Below are 18,778 nucleotides of genomic sequence, written 5' to 3'. Positions count from 1 at the left end.
AATTTTATAAAGTCAGAGTCTTGCAACAAGGTAGAGTCAAATCGCCATTGTCTAGCATTAGAAGCTGTATCATAGAAAGTAATAATGGAGCATGATCAGAGATAGCTATAATATCATAGTTACAACCGATTACCAATGGAATAAAACAAGAGTCTACAAAAAAATAATCAATTCTCGAATAAGAGTGATAAACATGTGAGAAAAAAAGAAAACTCTTTGTCATTAGGATGCCGGAATCTCCAAATATCAAAAACTCCATTGTCAGTCAAAAAAGAGTTAATACAAGTGGCCGACTTATTAGGTAAAGTCTGAATAGATAAAGATTTATCCATCAGAGGATTTAAGCAACAATTAAAGTCACCACCCATTATTAACTTATATTCATTTAGATTGGGTAAAGAGGTAAATAAAGACTTAAAGTCAGGACAATCCACATTTGGAGCATAAACATTAACCAAAGCAACCTTTTTATTACAAAATAAACCCGTAATTAACAAAAATCTGCCATTCGGATCCGAAAAAATATCATGTTGAACAAATGAAATAGAGGAGTCAATAAAAATTGAAACTCCTTTTACTTTAGCATTCGAATTTGCGTGATACTGTTGACCCCGCCAAAATCTAAAAAAACGAAATTTGTCCTCCTTCCTCACATGAGTTTCTTGTACAAAAATGATAAGAGCATTAAGTCTTTGGAATACTTTGAAAATCTTCTTTCGTTTAATTGGATGATTTAAACCATTAGTATTCCAAGACACAAAATTAATGGTCTGAGCCATAATTCTAAAATCAACCCTTTGGTTTAGAAAGGGTTAACCAACTTATAAACTCATGCACCCAGAAGAGGAACAAAAGTAATGAGAAGACCCGGAAGTGACGGCAACACAGACATATTTGAAGTTCAAAAACAGCCCAAATAAAAAAACTGACACAAACTAGTACAAAAAAAATAGAATTAGAAAACAGACCCCCCCCACCCCCCAAGAAAAAGAGAAAAAGCCAAAATATGACTTAAAAAGGGAAAAAGTAAGACTAATCCTACCCCCATGTCAGCTGAAGAACACTCCATATATAAAGGATATATATAAAAGAATCACCCCAACTTTAAAAATTAAAATCGCTATAATAAAAACCATATTTCTAAGTATAGTTAGTTGTAAAAAGAATAAAAATATAATCACTAAAAAAAATTATAAATCGGGCTCTAGCCCAGACAAAACAAAAAATATTTAAGCTATGATAAGCGATGCATTGTAGGAAAAAGATGAAAAAAATAAAAACATAATGCCATCTTAAGCAAAACCAAAAATCTTTTTCAAAAAACCACCATCTTAATCAAAGAAAAATTCACCTTCAAAGAATTAAAAATATACCTTCGAAGGAACAAAGTTAATGGACAAGTATGTAGTTAAATGATTAAAGTGTATAAGGCAAAACAATTAATATGACGAAAACACACTTTAACTTAAGTATAAAGTATAGGATGAACCTACACCAATAACCAGATTTTAATTCTGGTTTAAGAGATCAAGAACCATCTTACACGATCAGAATCGTTCATTTATTAGAGACTGGTATCTGTAGCAGTAGGGAAGTTCTCCTCCAGATATTTTCTCGCTTCTGAAGTTGAAATGAAAACCTGTCGTGGAGCATTCGACGGAGATATTCGAAGCTTCGCAGGGTATAGAAGCGCAGGTTTCAGATTTTTCTCATAACATTCAGCCATCAACGGTTTAAAAAGAAGCCTTTTTAAAAGGTCAGGACTAAAGTCTTCGACCAGGCGGAAGCAAAATTCTTTGAATTTAATCATTCCTGCCCGACGAGCTGCTCTTATAAGTTGTTCTTTGTCATGTACATAATGAAACCGGACAATTACCACCGAAGGTTTGTCTGTAACACTCGGTGATCGACGCCGAATTCTATGTGCCCGATCCAATAAAGGGGGGTTATTCGGGAAAATCGTCGGAAATGCTTCTTTTGAAAGTTGAGCAAAATATTTCGAAGGGTCATCTTTTTCTATGCCGTCTGGAAGACCAAGTATACGTAAGTTCTGTCTTCTGGACCGATTCTCAAAATCGTCACTCTTGGCTTTAAGGGCTTCCATCAGCTTAATGGTCGAAATTAAATTCTGTTGCAGTTTTTCAATAGTCAAATCTCGCTTCCGAGCATCTTCTTGCAAAGACACAATAAGAGCTTGTTGCTGCTTAATTACTAAATCCGTCTTAACCATGTACTCTTGAAAAGCCTTTATATCTTCTTTAAAAAATTGTTGTAGTTCAGCAAATTTTTTTATCCAAAACCTCCATAAACAATTCAAAAGTTAATTGAGTTTGTTGTGGCGGAGCCTGCTTTTTTCCGTTACCGTTCGGATTGCGTCCGGGATCCCGTCCCTTAGACCTGAGAGACATTTCTGTTTGCATATCTTCAAAAGTTCACAACAAACTCTTGGCAGTAAATCCAAAAAAAATTAACAAAGAAACTTTTGGTATAGGTAAAAATAAGCTGAATAAGGGTGATCAAAGGTTAAAAAAAGTAAAGGATATGGAGCGAATCCAAAACAGTACTCACTCCATGAGCATCTCCAGCTGACTCTTCCCCCAGTCTTTATATAACTGCTCAACCTCTGGTAGATTGCATAGGGATCGTGAGTGAACAGCCCTTTAAGTACAGCTACAAATTCTCAATTATATTGAGGTCTGGTCTCTGACTTGGCCACTCCAGGGCATTAACTTTGTTATTTTTAAGCCATAAGTCATTGTCTTGGTGTAAAACAAATCTCCCAAGTCATGGTTCTTTTGCAGACTGCATCAGTTTTCCTCCAGGATTTCTCAGTATTTTGCTGCATTCATTTTACCCTCTACTTTCATAAGCCTTCCAGGGCCTGCTGCAGTAAAGCAGCCACCATCATGCTTCACAGGAGAGATGGTGTGTTTTTGATTATGTGCAGTGTTGGCTTTTGCCAAACATAGCGTTTAGTCTGATGGCTGAACAGATCAGTTTTGGTTTCATCAGATCATAGAGCCTTCTTCCAGCTGAGTTTAGAGTCTCTCATATACCTTCAGAGATTTCATGTGAGTTTTCTTTTTCCTCAACAGCGTCTTTCTCTTTGCCATTCTCCCATCAACCCGTGACTGGTGAAGCACTTGAGCAACAGTTGAATGTGCAGTCTCTCCCATTTCAGCCACTGAAGCTTGTAACTCCCCCAGAGTTGCCATAGGTGTCTTGGTGATCTCCCTTACTAATCCCCTTCAGTCACTCAGGTTTCTGAGCTCAGCCTGCTGTAGGCAGATTTATAACTGTGTCATATTCTTTCCATTTCTTGAGGATTGACGTAACTGTACTCCAAAGGATATTCAGTGATTTGGAATTTTTCTTGTATCCATCTCCTGGCTTGTGTTTTTCAATAACCTTTTCATGGAGTTGCTTGGAGAGTTCTTTTGCCTTCATGGTGTAGTTTTTGCCGGGATACTGACTCACCAGTAGTTGGACCAACCAGATACAGATGTATTTTTACTATAATCAATAGAAACATCTTGACTGCATGTGCTGATCTCAATTTAACTAATTATGTGACTTCTAAAACCAATTGGCTACACCAGTGATTTTGTGTATCATGTTAAAAGGTGGTGAATACTTATGCAGTCAATTATTTTGTGTTTTGTATTTGTAATTTAGATCACTTTCTTTTCACTGTGACACAAAAGTGTCTTTTTCTGTTGATCAGTATCAAAAAGCCAAGTTAAATCCAGTATGATTCAATATTGTAAAACAATAAAACATGAAAACTTCCAAAGGGCGTGAACACCTAATGCCCTGAGAAAGAGGAAGGAAAGCAAATCATACAAATAATGAAAGCAAGCAACAGCATTCCAAACCAAATGGTGTCCGTAGAGCAGCTGAAGTGGTCACGGTCTCAGTTCATGTAGCGGGGCAAATTGCTGCAAAGCTCGCAGACATGTCATGTATGGCATTCAGCGTGGTCTCGAAACCTCAGCACCAAGGAGAGCAGAGTAATACATCGCGGAGCAGAACTGACTTGACAACCTGCCTTTCCAATCTAGTTGACCCAGTGTTTAAATTATCCAAGCACCGCGAAGTCCCCAGCACTCACACCTGGACCCTTTGTAACTAGGGTGCCTGAGACTTCTGCACAGTATTCTACTTGTCAATGTAGAGTGCAGAGTAAGTTTGTAAATCTGCCAAAAACAAAGAATGTTGGGAATGGTGAGTGTGGATCACTACAGGAGGAGTGTGGAACAGGTGGCAGAGTAGGAGTGTCAGGGCAGACACACCCACCCGTGAGATACCAGGCATGGTCATTTGGTTCCAAACAATTGGATTATTGATCATTACAGTTTGTTCTCTGGTGCTTCCTAGTCCCACCCCTCCCCCTTCCCCTTTTTCCAAACATGATTAGCCACTCCCTGCCCACTTTCCATTCTCAGTCCTCAATAGACCTATAACAGAATCTAGCTTATCAACACTGACATGTCTTGCAATTTGTTTCTTATTGGTGCAACACAGAGTTACTACAGTGCGGTGTAAAAGCCTGAGGCACCCTAGGGATATAGGTGTGCACAGTACTGTAGTTATGGGGGCTGAAATACTTTTCCAAGGCACTGTAAATGCTCTTAGCCTCATTAAGGGGCAGTTATATAATCGGAATCTGGTTTATTATCACTGGCATTGACATGAGATTTGTTAACTTAGCAGCTGCAGTTCAATGCAATACATGATCTAGAAGAGAGAAAAATAATAACAAGTAAATCAATTACATACATTGAATAAAAAATGTGCAAAAACAGAAATACTGTATACTTTAAAAAAGTGAGGTACTTCAATGTCCACTTAGGAATCAGAAGGCAGAGGGGAAGAAGCTGTTCCTGAATCACTGAGTGTGTGCCTTCAGGCTCTTACCTGATGGTAACAATGAGAAAAGGGCATGTGCTGGATGCTGTCTTTCTGAGACACCACTTCCTAAAGATGTCCTGGGTACTTTGGAGGCTAGTACCCAAGATGGAGCTGACTAGTTTTACAGTGGCCTTTCATGCCTGTGCCCCTCCATACCAGACAGTGATGCAGCCACTGGATTTAGTATTGTAGAATTGGACCTTTCAACTGAGTAGGCAAGCAAAGTAATATAGTTGAGACTGCATTGGTAGAAATTCAGTTTGTCACAATTCTTCATGGACTTTTTCAAGAAGAAGTAATAAGTAGCTATGGCATCGAGCTGTTTTCTGAATAACAGTTAATTCTGAAGTTGAATTGCCAACTGTGGATTGGACTTTCAAAATGTCCCTCAGACAATAGAAGCCATCATAAGCAGTTTTGTTTGAAGAACAAAAAAAATTATCGATCTTTTTCGTGTTTTGTGCAACACTAATAATGAAGGTAAATTTGGTGTTTTCAGAATGTTGTTGCATGTGACATAAATTTAGTAACATGATAAAAATGACCAAAATGCTGAAACAGATGAGTTCTCTCCATATTTTTGCTGCATCTTGTGAAGTAGATAAATTAAAATCAGATTTTTGTAAAAGAAAACTTAATTCTCTCTTCATTCTTACCTCCTATCCTTGTCCATTGTCCTACTTCCTCTGAAAACATGTAACAGGGACCTGAAAAATAATGAAATCTCATGGACTATTGAAGATATGAATGGGGCTTTCTCTGAATTGAGCAAACTAAGGAAATTGTAAGTGAGTTTTAGTTTTTTCTCCAGTGAAAATATTGTGCAGATATTCTACACAATTCAGTGTTGTGTGTATGTGAGCTTAATTTATATAATAAATTATATTATTTGAGTGAAAAAGTTGGATTTCAAATTACAGATTTGCATGGTACTGCAGATGGTGTCAAAATTTTCCATATTTAACTGTTACAATGATGCTCGAGTGATTATTTTGCCAAAGGTTTATGATTCCTTGTCAAAAAGAAAAGATGAGCTTTTTGTCACAAGCACATCGAAACATACAGTGAAATACATCATTGGCATCAAAATCAAAATGGCAAGGATCGTGCTGGTGGCAGCCTGCAGGTTTTGCCACACTTCTGTTGTTGACATTGCATGCCCATAACTTACTAATCATAACTAGGGGAGGGGGGAGATTTTATTGGTGAAAAAAATGATACTACTACTTTTTCCTCATTATGTTCAAATATACACAGTTTGGTTTCTTTATTAAATGAAATGCTTACTCCCCAGGGGTCTACAAGGAAACAGAATTAGGTCAATCACACGGAAAGCATTTTCTGGTCTGGATGCACTTGAACATCTGTAAGTATTCTGGAATTCTAGCACAGATGGTGTTGAGCACTAAAGTCAATTGACTGAGGCTATATTTGGCTACTAAGTTCTTGTCCCTATTGTGTAGATTTACAAGATTAATCCCTGGAGTATGTGGTGGGAGGGAGGAGGGCTATTGACCGACAGAAGTTTGACCTTTAGTTGGATGTTTAGAAGAATGAATCTTGAAGGTGGACTGTTGATACAATGCTGCTTTGTGGAATGTCTTAACACCAGAGGGCATAGGTTCAGTCCATGGGTTGGTCTTTAGGGATAAGGTGAGGAGCTAGTTGTTTACTAGGAAGAATGAAGATCTGCAGATTCCTCTTCCTTGCAGGGAATATACATACATAGGACTGAAATCAATAGATTCTTGGCCACTTAGTGGTCAGGAGACATGGTTGGGTGGCAGGTAGATTTGAGGCGAAAGATCAGCTACGAATGTGCTTACTGATGAATTGATTAATAAGTTATGATTTTTGCATTGAATGACGTTTAAAAGGGGGAGAATGTAACCTCGGCGAAGTATCTGTTATTTGCTTTACTATTTTGGTTATCACACAAAGTATGTTGATATTGCCTTTTGGCAATCAAAGAACACTGGTCACAAGAGCAAGGCACTTTTAACTAAATTAATATTTATGAACTGTTTTAAATTGGGCTAATTTGTAGCAATTGAAACAAAATTTGTGGATATACTTAAAGTTCATAGAGACAGGGAAAATGCAATTTTTAATTAAGGTACCAGTTTCTGTTTTTTTCAGGGATCTGAGCAATAATGCAATCATGTCTGTCCAGAGCAACACGTTTTCTCAGATGAGGAAGCTTCATGAACTGTGAGTGAGATAATTGAAGATTTTATGTAATGTGAAGTGGCTGTAGCTCTATTTTAGATTCCCCTTGCAGCTTTACGTAACATCTGAAATCCTGCTTGTGCAGTTCAGATGCCGACTATGATTTTCTGAGACTTTTTACTTCATTCAAACTGAATAATTTTGAGCACTTATTTCTTAGATACTTGAATACTTCAAGCCTCCTTTGTGATTGTCAGCTGAAATGGCTGCACCAGTGGGCAATAGACCATGGATTTCAATCTTTTATTAATGCAACTTGTGCTCATCCCCAGTGGCTGAAAGGAAAAAGTATATTTGCTACTAAACCAGAAGACTTTGTATGTGGTGAGTTAGGAATTTTTTTAAAAAAATGGTGCTGTTAAATCTAAATCATGTAAGCAGAGATGATAAATGTGTGGCCAGTCTTAATAATTCTAAGCTGTTTAGTTAATCCAAGCATCGAAAAAAAGCCTGTTGATATATTGTTGTTTCTTTACTCCATTTTTTTCATTTTTGCTAAACTTAATAACTCTTCACAGATGACTTCCCCAAACCTGAGATCATTGAGCAACCTGAAAACCAAGCAGCTGTAAAGGATTCAAATGTGAGCTTCATCTGCTCTGCAGCCAGCAGCAGTGACTCTCCAATGACATTTGCCTGGAAGAAAGATAATGAGCTGCTTCATGATGCAGAGATTGAGAACTATGCACACCTTCGATCTCAAGGTGGTGAAGTAATGGAATATACTACCATCTTGCATCTTCGAAATGTAAATTTCAGCAGTGAAGGAAAATACCAATGTGTGATTTCCAACCACTTTGGTTCATCTTACTCCAACAAAGCCAAGCTGATTGTGAATAGTATGTATTGAGCTGCACATCAATTTTAGTGTCCTGGTTTGGCATGTTTCTTTTAGTTGGCAATGACTCTGGAAAGGATGTGTGTTTCAGTGAATAATTAAGGCCTGTTGAAAAAAAAATTGAGTTATCTAATGGGTGTCTATATATTTAAATGGTTTGGATGGAATAGACATGAGGATGTGATAAAGACTGTTGATAAAGAAATTTCTTTACTACACCAAGATTGCCACAACCTGACTTTCTAAATGTCTGCCTTATAAATCTGCATTTCCATCACTTTCTAACCTATTCTTAGTTCAGAAGTAAAAGCCATTGTTATGTGTAGAATTAAGATGTACAATAGATGCATTGATGAACCATTCATTAATTTCTTGTTTCTGTCATGCTTCATAGTGTTACCGTCATTTACAAAGTCACCAACAGACCTCACCATTCGAGCAGGAGCTATGGCCCGTTTAGAGTGTGCTGCTGTTGGGCATCCTGCACCACAGATAGCTTGGCAAAAAGACGGTGGTACTGACTTCCCTGCTGCGCGAGAGCGAAGAATGCATGTTATGCCAGAAGATGATGTATTTTTTATTGTAGATGTGAAAATAGAGGACATTGGTATTTATAGCTGTACTGCTCAAAATAGCGCTGGAGCTATTTCAGCCAATGCAACACTAACTGTATTAGGTGAGTTCAAATATAGAACATAGAATAGTACACCACAGTACAGGCCCTTTGGCCCACAATGTTGTGCTGACACTTAAACACTGCATCCCATATAAACCCCCACCTTAAATTCCTCCATACATCTGTGTAGTAGTCTCTTAAATTTCACTAGTGCATCTGCCTCCACCACTGACTCAGGCAGTGCATTCTATGCACCAACCACTCTGAGTGAAAAACTTTCCTCTAAAATCCCCCTTAAACTTCCCACCCCTTAGTTTTTCTTCTTGTTCTCTTGTATTTGAGCAGTGGTGCCCTGGGAAAGAGGTGTTGGCTATCCGCTCTATCTATTCCTCTTAATATCTTGTATAACTCTGTCATGGCTCCTCTCATTCTCCTTCTCTTCAAAGAGTAAAGCCTTAATCTCCTAACCTCTGATCATAATGCATACTCGCTAAACCAGGCAGCATCTCGGTAAATCTCCTCTGTACCCACATCCTTCCTATACTGAGGCGACCAGAACTGGACACAGTACTCCAGGTGTGGCCTAACCAGAGTTTTATAGAGCTGCATCATTACCTCGTGACTCTTAAACTCTATCCCTCGACTTATGAAAGCTAACACCCCATAAGCTTTCTTAACTACCCTGTCTACCTGTGAGGCAACTTTCAGGGATCTCTGGACATGTACCCCCAGATCCCTCTGCTCCTCTATACTACCAAGTATCCTGATATTTACTTTGTACTGTGCCTTGGAGTTTGTCCTTCCAAAGTGTACCATTTAAAATTATAACCATATAACAATTTCAGCACAGAAACAGGCCATCTGGGCCCTTCTAGTCCGTGCCAAACGCTTACTCTCACCTAGTCCCACCGATTTGCACTCAAGCCCATAACCCTCCATTCCTTTCCTGTCCATATACCTATCCAATTTTACTTTAAATGACAATCTCGAGCCTGCCTCTACCACTTCTACTGGAAGCTCGTTCCACACAGCTACCACTCTCTGAGTAAAGAAATTCCCCCTCGAGTTACTCCTAAACTTTTGCCCCCTAACTCTCAACTCATGTCCTCTTGTTTGAATCTCCCCTACTCTCAATGGAAAAAGCCTATCCATGTCAACTCTAGCTACCCCCCTCATAATATTAAATACCTCTATCAAGTACCCCCTCCAAAGAATAAAGGCCTAACTCGTTCAACCTTTCTCTGTAACTTGGATACAGAAACCCAGGTAACATTCTAGTAAATCTTCTCTGTACTCTCTCTATTTTGTTGACATCTTTCCTATAATTCGGTGACCAGAACTGTACACAATATTCAATACTTCTCTGGGTTGAACTCCATCTGCCTCTTCTCAGCCCACTTCTGCACCCTATCAAAGTCTCTCTGCAATCTCTGACAATCCTCTACACTATCCACAACACCACCAACCTTTGTGTCATCTGCAAATTTGCCAACCCACCCTCCTACCCCCACTCCAGGTCGTTAAATAAAAATCACAAAAAGTAGAGGTCTCAGAATCAATCCTTGCGGGACACCACTAGTCACAACCCTCCAATCTGAATGTACTCCTTCCACCACAACCCTCTGCTTTCTGCAGACAAGCCAATTCTGAATCCACCTGGCCAAACTTCCCTGGATCCTATGCCTTCTGACTTCCTAAATAATATAATATATCATTGTCATTTGCCAGTTGTACAGAAATTTTAAAAACTATAATCTTATGCTATTTGAAATTGGGGCATATTTTGGTCACCTTAAAATTGTGATTTGTTTTACTGTGCATTCTTCATTGTTGATTTTTAGTTCTTATTATTAACTTTAATTTATAGTTATCTTTATTTTCAAACCATCTTCATTCCAGAAACGCCTTCATTTGTGCGTCCTCTTGTTGACAAAACAGTAGCAAAAGGTGAAACTGCAGTTCTACAATGCATAGCAGCTGGGAGTCCTCCTCCAAAATTGAACTGGACCAAAGATGACAGTCCTTTATCAGTAACTGAACGGCATTTTTTTGCTGCTGGTAACCAACTGCTAATTATTGTGGACAGTAATCTAGGTGATGCTGGGAAATACACATGTGAAATGTCAAATACCCTTGGAACTGAGCGGGGCCACATTCGCTTGAATGTCATTCCTACACCAAACTGTGACTCTACACAAAGTGCTGCACCATTCGAAGAGGATGGATGGTCCACCATTGGCATTGTCATCATAGCGGTGGTCTGCTGTGTGGTTGGCACCTCCTTAGTGTGGGTGGTTATTATTTACCATACAAGGAGGAAGAGTGAGGACTGCAGTGTGACGAACACAGGTATAAACTTTAAACATTTTTCATTCCCCAGTTTTACGTGTGTGAGAGAGAGAAATTAAATGAATGCAATAAAAACAATTTCAAACATATTTTTGCTGGCTTTTGGCCCCCTTCTCCCCTGACTGTGCATTCAGCTTCAGTACAGTTACTCAGATGCAAAAGGCAAAGTGGTTTGGTACTAGGCCCTGACATTTCAGAATTGTCGTGTTGTTCAACTGCAGGAAGTATTACAGTCGAATTCAGTTGTGCCTTGATTTCATGTTCAGACATGAATATTCTATAGGCTACCAGTTGACACTTAGGAAAAGGAATCCTGGCTGATCTATTTTCTCCCCTCTTGCTTAATTATCCAGGGACTGATTGTGTTCCTATTATTATTTCTACTGAAATTAAAGCCATCATGGATCAGTCAGTTTTTAACACGTATGGTTTAGCTGTTCATTGGAGTAAATTGTGAGTCATCAAGGGAACTGGTAATTTTTCCCTAGAAATGTTTTGTTTCCCTTTGTTAGTCCTGTCCCCCACCTGCCCTTGATGATCCCAGGCTAATTAACTCATCACCTGGTGATTCTCATTGGTGCCATGGTGCTCACTCATTAAACAGAACCGTTTCTTTGAAGCATGCTTTTTATTATAATAAAAGGGAAACTTGGAAGGGGTTACAACCCAAAATGTTGACCATCCCTTTGCCCCTTGAACTTCAGTTTGCTTTTATTGCTCAGATGTGCAGCATCTAGAGTCTCGTGTCTAAGAAATTTTGATGTTGAAATTTTAGGGTTTAGAAGCATTTTGGATTTTAAGTGGTGGCCCCTTTTCAATTCACTCAATTATCATTTGTTTTCCTCTATATAATTGCTTTACTGGAGTCTTCATTTTTTATTAGTGTTCCAATGTTCTTTCTATTTGAAGGATGTGACTTGTGTATCTTGTTCACTGTTAAGCTGCAGGAAGAATTATTGTCTCTGTAGTTATGCCTAGCATTTCTCTCTAAAATCACGATTCATGCTGAATAATGTTAATTAAGAGCAACCTTTACCCCTCGCCCCTCAACCCTCACTTAACATTACTCATCACCACCATCAGCAGTTCTTAAGGTTAGAGTCCTTCCTGAAGACAATTACATTTTCCTCAGTGAATTTGACTAAGAGAAGTGTTTGTACTTTGCCCATGGGAGCTTGGCCTCCAGAGCTTAGCACTACATAATGTAAAGCAGTTGTGCACTGAATCTATGTGTGTGTGGGTATAACGGAAAACATGCATGAATCTACTATATAAGTCTAATGTCCGTCTTAAAATAAAAAGGTTTTTTTCAAAGCTATTTAGTTAGTTACTGCAAAAGGGCTATAGAAATTAAAATTCAGTAAGGTAATTCAGAATATTGCCTAGAACTAGGTTTACAAAGTGACTTCTGATTACATTTGTTAAATAATTTGGCAACATTTGGCATAAATAATTGAATCACTCCTGAGTCCTGAAAGGGACTTAAGCAACTTTAAAGTATTTTATTTGAAAGCTTTTTTTAAAACATAATTTATGTTTAAGATGTTAATATTGTTCTGGTTTCACAGATGAGACAAACTTACCTGCAGATATACCAAGCTACTTGTCATCCCAGGGAACACTGTCAGACCATCAGGAAGGATACGGCCGATTAGAAGCTGGAAGTCACCACCAGCTTATGACAGGTTCTGTGAATGGATATTTACTTCAACACAGAGGAAGTGGTGGTGAGCTTGGAAAACTAATTTGTTCAGTGAAAGTTTCCTCACTTGCAAAGTAAACAAATGGCATGTGTGCTCTGATTTTTGGTAGTTTCCAACCTGGCTCTAGTCAACATTGTTCTGTGTGAGTTGATGTTTGCAAACGCTTAGAAAGACTTAGCTAGTAATGAATTGGAAGTAAAAAGTGACCTCATGTCCACAAAGAATAACTAAAACTAACAAATTAATAACTACTTAGCATTGATCTAGGCCCAAATTTGAATTGAGTTCTCCTCCCAGGCAAATGGGAGGTGGCATCAAAATTGAGGGCTGCCTGACAGTCCAATCAAGCAACTTCATAGCATAGATACATGTGCAACATCATGACAGATGTGTCATCACAATATTGTCTCCATTGTCAGCAGCACCTTCCTAAACGAAGAAACAAATATACAGATCAGAAAGTATAATCCTGGAAGTTCTTGACATTTGAGCTCAGCTGTCATGTCTGTGGCTTCTGGTTAAACATGGGTGAACGACAACTTCCTGTTTACCATCAGTGTGCTTGTTCAGTCTCCACTTGGATGGATAAGTGCAGCTCCGACAACCTGCAGCACAATTCCAACCACCCTTTCCACCACCATCTTGAATAATTTGTTCCTTTCTCCATCTCAACTGTAGTTCTCATCTTAGATGAGTTTTCTAGATATTACAATATCTACAAAAGTTACTACAGCTATTTGCTTCAGCACTCAAACCTGTAACCTCTGCCACCAAGAAGTAAAAAGACTTACAGTTCATGGGATGTTATCACCCACACAGAGTCCCCCCACCCCCCCCCCACCCCCCGAGTGTGCACTACACTGCCTTGGAAATGTGTTGCTCTTCCTTCAGTGTTAGTCTTACAACTTTTACCATAAACAGTGAGTTAGCATACTGTCTTCTGTAGAATAATTAAGGATGGGAAATAAACACTTGCTTGAGGTTCATTTACTTTAAAGACACTTTGGACATGATATAAATATTCCAATTAGAGTGCAATATTCTACAGCAGATTTTTAAGGCTTGATGTGCAGAAAAGGAAATGGCATTTTTAGGAATTGAAATATTTGCATAGGGCAGTCTGATTTAAACTGCTTTTTTGTTTTCCTTAAGATCTTTGTCACATTGACAACGGAAGTGACACTGACATGGAAGGCATATCTGATCCACTAGTTTTTCATAACACAGACCAGAGAGCCTCAATGTATGTTGGAGGAATTATATATGATACTGAAACACTGGATAGGATTCACCATCAAGGTAAGCTAGTTAAATGTTTGAACACTTTTTCCCCCGAGATGGTACAATGATGTTATGAGTTGAACTAAAAGGGAAGATTATGGGCACTGCCTCATATGCTGGGCTCCAGGTTGTGATTGACAGTAATCTCACCAGCCATGATACTCCTGCCACATTGTGGTGGTAATAATTAACCTATGCTGTAATGCTCATATTTTCCACACATAGTTTCAAGTGTTTTCAGCTTAGAAATTATTTTCAAATTCCCATATTTTGAATTTCTACAGATTTGTCACTTTACATCAAAACTCACTGCTGCAAGCATGAATTTTGGCAAATTTGGCAGCGATCATGAAATTAAATCATTCTTTACTGAGTAATTTACTGAAAACAATATTGTAAGAATCGTTTTAAATTTAAATAATTGACAAAAAATTGTGCAAACCAAAACACATAAAATTTCTTGCCCTTTTGTACTGCCTACAAATTCTTCTGTTTCTTCAGCTGTAAGGAGAATTAAATATTATTTGAATGCCTCTACAAACAGATTTCTCTCTTAAAGGCAGATTTCTGCCCTTAACCAGAAGGAGCCAGACTGTCTCTTACTTATAAATGACATACTGTATGCCGGTGGCGAAGATTAAAGTATTTCTGCACTCATTGTTACTGTTGAGCCCGTTGTCTAACTCGATGAGGTTAGACTTGCACTCTGACCTTAGACTCATTGAGCTGCTGGTGCTTCTCACTGACGTTACACTTGCACTCTGATCATGCACTCATTGTGCTGGTGTTTCTCACTGATGTTACACTTGCACTCTGCTCATACACTCACTGAGCTGGTGATGTTGCTGTCCTGTGGCAGCAACATCCAAAATAAGTGATCTGTCAACACCCAGCTTTACCTTGCCTCAGATTCTTAACCCATGCAGTCCATTCTCTCCAAACCATTCATCTACTTGTCCAGCAAAAGCATGAGCAGAAACTAATCTTTGCCTCAAATCATTACTTTGGTATCAATTCTGTTCCTTGGAAGCTAAAGTTTGAGGCAGCTTATCTAGATCAGAATCGGGTTTTCACTGATTTGTATGTCATTGGATTTGTTTTGCAGCAACAGTACAATGCAAAACCCTAACATTATGTTAAATATACAAAAATGTCGTGTTCATGGACCATTCAGAAATCTCTGGCAGTATGGAAGAAGCTGTTCTTAAATCATTCAAACTCCTATATCACTTCCTCGATGCTAGTGAGAGTCTTCAATCACTGGTGCTCACTTCTTGAGGCACTGGCTCTTGAAGATGTCCTTAACAGTGGTGAAGGTTGTATGCATATTGAATTCCTTGCGGTAAAGGTGCCTTTACACCAGAGGGTTTAGATTTCAGAGGGATTGTAATTGTGAGCATACTACCCTGGAAAGTTGGTGGAAGCGTGTATTTGCAACATTTATTTGTACAATCACTTGATTTCATGGTAAGTTACAGACCAAGTCACGGTAGACTATGGACCAAGTACTTGTAAATAGGATTAATATGGATAGATGTGAACAAGAAGTATATGTTTCTGTGCTCTGACAATACAAATGTGCTAATTTCTAGAAATGCTCCTTGAATTGTCTGAGGCTACATCCACATTACGGCAGATAAATCTGTAACCGAAGAGTTTTCTCTTCGTTTTTACCCTCCCTCCACACTAAAACGGCGTTTTCGTCCTCCGAAAACGGAGCTTTTCAGAAATGCTTTCCAGGGTGGGTTATTTTTGAAAACGCTGCTCAGGCAGATCAGTGTGGACAGTGTAACCAGAGAATTCTGAAAACGCTATCAGACAGCAGTACGCTATTTCATTGTTTACTTGAACGTGACCTAACAATTTCAGAGCAGACAGCAAAGAGATTGAAGGCAGAAGAGTTAGAAATGTACTCACCAAATACTTTGACCCATAACTTACTGAATAAATAAGTATATTGTATTCACTTTGCCCTATTTTCTGTCCTTGCTTCTATGAAGGTGATTTACCTATTTGTGCAAGTACTTATCTGACAGTAGATGTGTAACAGCCTAATGTTACATTGTATGGAAATATAACACTGATGCAGACATGTTTTATACATTTAACAAGGTGCTTTATTAATGCAATAGTGTTAGTCAGTTTCTCAATGTTCGTCGTCAGCCAGGTCAATCTGTCCGTGAACTCCGTCGGTTGCCGGCGTATGCTCCAGTATTTGTTTTTTTTTGGCTTTAAGTTCTCCTGCGCGAGAGCCAACAGCTGTCCATCGTTTTAAGTTTTTCTAGTCTAACTACACAAACGCACACTTTTACGGCGAGATTCGACACGAAACGTGTCGCTTGTTTTTGGAAGATGTGTCCTGCGCATGCGCAGGAGGAGGAGATTCGCCGAAATCTCCGTTTCAGTGTGGATAGAGATATTTTCAAAATCGCATAGTGTGGACGCCTATCGTCTTTACTCGAAACCGGCATTTTCAAAATTATCCGGTCTAGTGGATGTAGCTTGACTCTATCTGACCTCTGAAGCCCTTATCTCCTATTGTTATCTCCTAGACATGACTACTCAATTGATCTCCTAAAACTTGACATTGTCCAAAACCCTGCAGTCCGTGTTTCCTCACAAATTTCAGTTCATCTTTTGGTAATTTTTTGCTACTATTTCTCAAATCTGAGTTAACAACTGGAAATAATCTCTCAGTCTTTCAAAGGCAAACTGATCTGATTAAGTGAGGGCATTGTGGAGATAATTGTTTTATTCACCATTGCAAGAGATCAGTTTCTGACTAATATTTTTTCAAACCAGATGGAAATTCTGACCAGGTGGTAGTTGGTGCTGGTGCCTACAATGATTCTAGCACATTTTCAAAGAAGAAAGGATACCCTCAGTTCTCTCAAGTGCCCCCTGAAGACCTCTTTGACCAAGTCATTGCGAAAAAGGTGACGCGGCTCCCAAATTCAAACTTGTTCAGTTCTATTCAAGCACTACAAAACGTGACTGCTGTTGACATACCAGTTTCAAACGGGAATCCAGAAAAGTTAATGGCAACCCACAATGTGTATGGTGGTAGGTATTCCTTAAATGAAATAATTTTGAAATTTAGATAAACAAGTTACTTTAACACATTTACACAAGCATATTGTATATCCTTTTCTACCTATTGGTTTTCTTGTATAGAATGCTTTAATTCAGACAATATTCAGACAATTGATTATGCACTAAAGTTAATTTTTTGCATGCATATCTAAGCTATAGCCAGTTTAAATTATTTTTGTAGCCTTAGAGATATTGAAGCTAATGTAATGTCCACGGCAATCTGATTAAAATTATCACAAATTGCAATTTGTGAGGATTGGCTACTCAAATAATCCGGTTTCAGTGGAACTTCAACATGTTCAAATTCTGTTTAGAGAACAGTGGTTGGATTCTTGTGCTTGTGCTTTTGTCTTAAATTGCATCATCTGTTTTAATAATGCAGAGCAATATATTGTTTTTTAATTAGATCAGTCACAATTCTGTAACTGATGAGAAACATGCAGTATTTATCTGTAGGGGAGAGAGACAGATTAGTATAAATAAACTTAAACTGGAAACTTGGGTAATGTTCAAAGAACATTGACTTTTATGGTTCAGTGAATCTTCCTGATTCTATTTATGTTTGGGATTTTTAAAAAATTACAGATCTTTACTGCTTAATTAGACCTGAAGGAGATGGAATTTGAATTGTTTTTGCAGAAACCACAGTTTACATCCAGAATTTGTTGAGCAAAATTGTATTATGCAGATTAAAATTTTGCAAATTGGATCATCTTATGCTGCTTTTGAACAATGTTCTTTATGTTTGCAAATTTTTTTTATCAGGGACTTTTGGAAAACCCTTATGGAGACGACACCAAGATCCCTATTCTGATTATATTCAACCAGCTACTGCTCGGTCTTTAACACTTCATCATAATCCTCAAGGCTCATTGGACAGCGATTCTGAGGTTGAAACAATATCAGAAGGTCCCTCAGTTTCTGTCACAGGGAAACACAATAGTTCTTACGAACATATTGATAAATGTAGGACTCCAACTTTTCAGCCTTACAGAGTTAACACGTAGATACCATCATCATGAACTATACTGCTCAAACTTATTGTACCAAAGAAAGACTTAACCTACCTCAAAACTGTTGCTTCAGTTTTCCAGAAAAGTGATTTCTAATTGTATCTTAAAGATAGAAGATGCTATAAACTGATGGTTAATGGACCAAGAGGAAGCATTGTTAATGTATGCTTTTATTTTGAGAGCACTATCTTCTGGAGTATGATGAATTTGCTATATTTTTATTATTTTATACTTTTTTTACTGAATATTTTAAAATTTCAGCTGTAAATTATGTAAATAACAAGTATTTACCTTTGTATTATAGGGGATAATGAACCTTGTCATTATGCTAGAATTTTATCATTGATGGTACAGTGTGTTAGTTGTGGTGCTATGTCTGACTATAGGTCAGCATTCTAGTGCCTTATTTGCACATTTACATTGACAATAAAATAGAGTTTTGCTTTGAACTGATGTTAAAGAAATACTTTTTTGTATTCTGACTGAATTGTATAATCTTTTGTTTCTTGGAGTCTGGCTCTTAACAGCCCATCAATGCTGCTGTATAACAAATGTCTGTGGGTCGTTAAAGATCCGTGTTTATTGAATTTTTTAGAAAATAAGGTTGTCTGGCAACTTGCCGAATAATGGGTCTGTGGAGTCCAAGGAGAATCATTATCTATTAGTCATTCCCGCCTCTGGTTACCTTGGATCCCTTTGTATTCACGTTAAAAGTACAAAATGATATGGAGGTTAGATGTTGCTG

General features: G+C 38.2%; 1 protein-coding gene across 1 annotated transcript in view; it reads left to right on the top strand.

Annotated features, from left to right (window-relative positions):
• Positions 1–18,508, top strand: part of lrig3 (leucine-rich repeats and immunoglobulin-like domains 3) — a 78,877-nt gene extending 60,369 nt beyond the window's left edge. Inside the window, exons 9-19 of the mRNA XM_059977512.1 lie at positions 5,615–5,695; positions 6,206–6,277; positions 7,051–7,122; positions 7,301–7,464; positions 7,659–7,979; positions 8,373–8,654; positions 10,494–10,943; positions 12,512–12,670; positions 13,799–13,945; positions 16,730–16,990; positions 17,786–18,508. Coding sequence (XP_059833495.1) covers positions 5,615–5,695; positions 6,206–6,277; positions 7,051–7,122; positions 7,301–7,464; positions 7,659–7,979; positions 8,373–8,654; positions 10,494–10,943; positions 12,512–12,670; positions 13,799–13,945; positions 16,730–16,990; positions 17,786–18,027 — 2,251 coding nt within the window. The 3' untranslated portion in view covers positions 18,028–18,508. The remainder of the gene's footprint in view (positions 1–5,614; positions 5,696–6,205; positions 6,278–7,050; positions 7,123–7,300; positions 7,465–7,658; positions 7,980–8,372; positions 8,655–10,493; positions 10,944–12,511; positions 12,671–13,798; positions 13,946–16,729; positions 16,991–17,785) is intronic.
• The last annotated feature ends 270 nt before the right edge of the window (positions 18,509–18,778 follow it).

This window comes from Hypanus sabinus, chromosome 8 (assembly GCF_030144855.1).
Source record: "Hypanus sabinus isolate sHypSab1 chromosome 8, sHypSab1.hap1, whole genome shotgun sequence".
Classification (NCBI taxonomy): Eukaryota; Metazoa; Chordata; class Chondrichthyes; order Myliobatiformes; family Dasyatidae; genus Hypanus; species Hypanus sabinus.
This window is presented reverse-complemented; position numbering and strand designations above follow the sequence as displayed.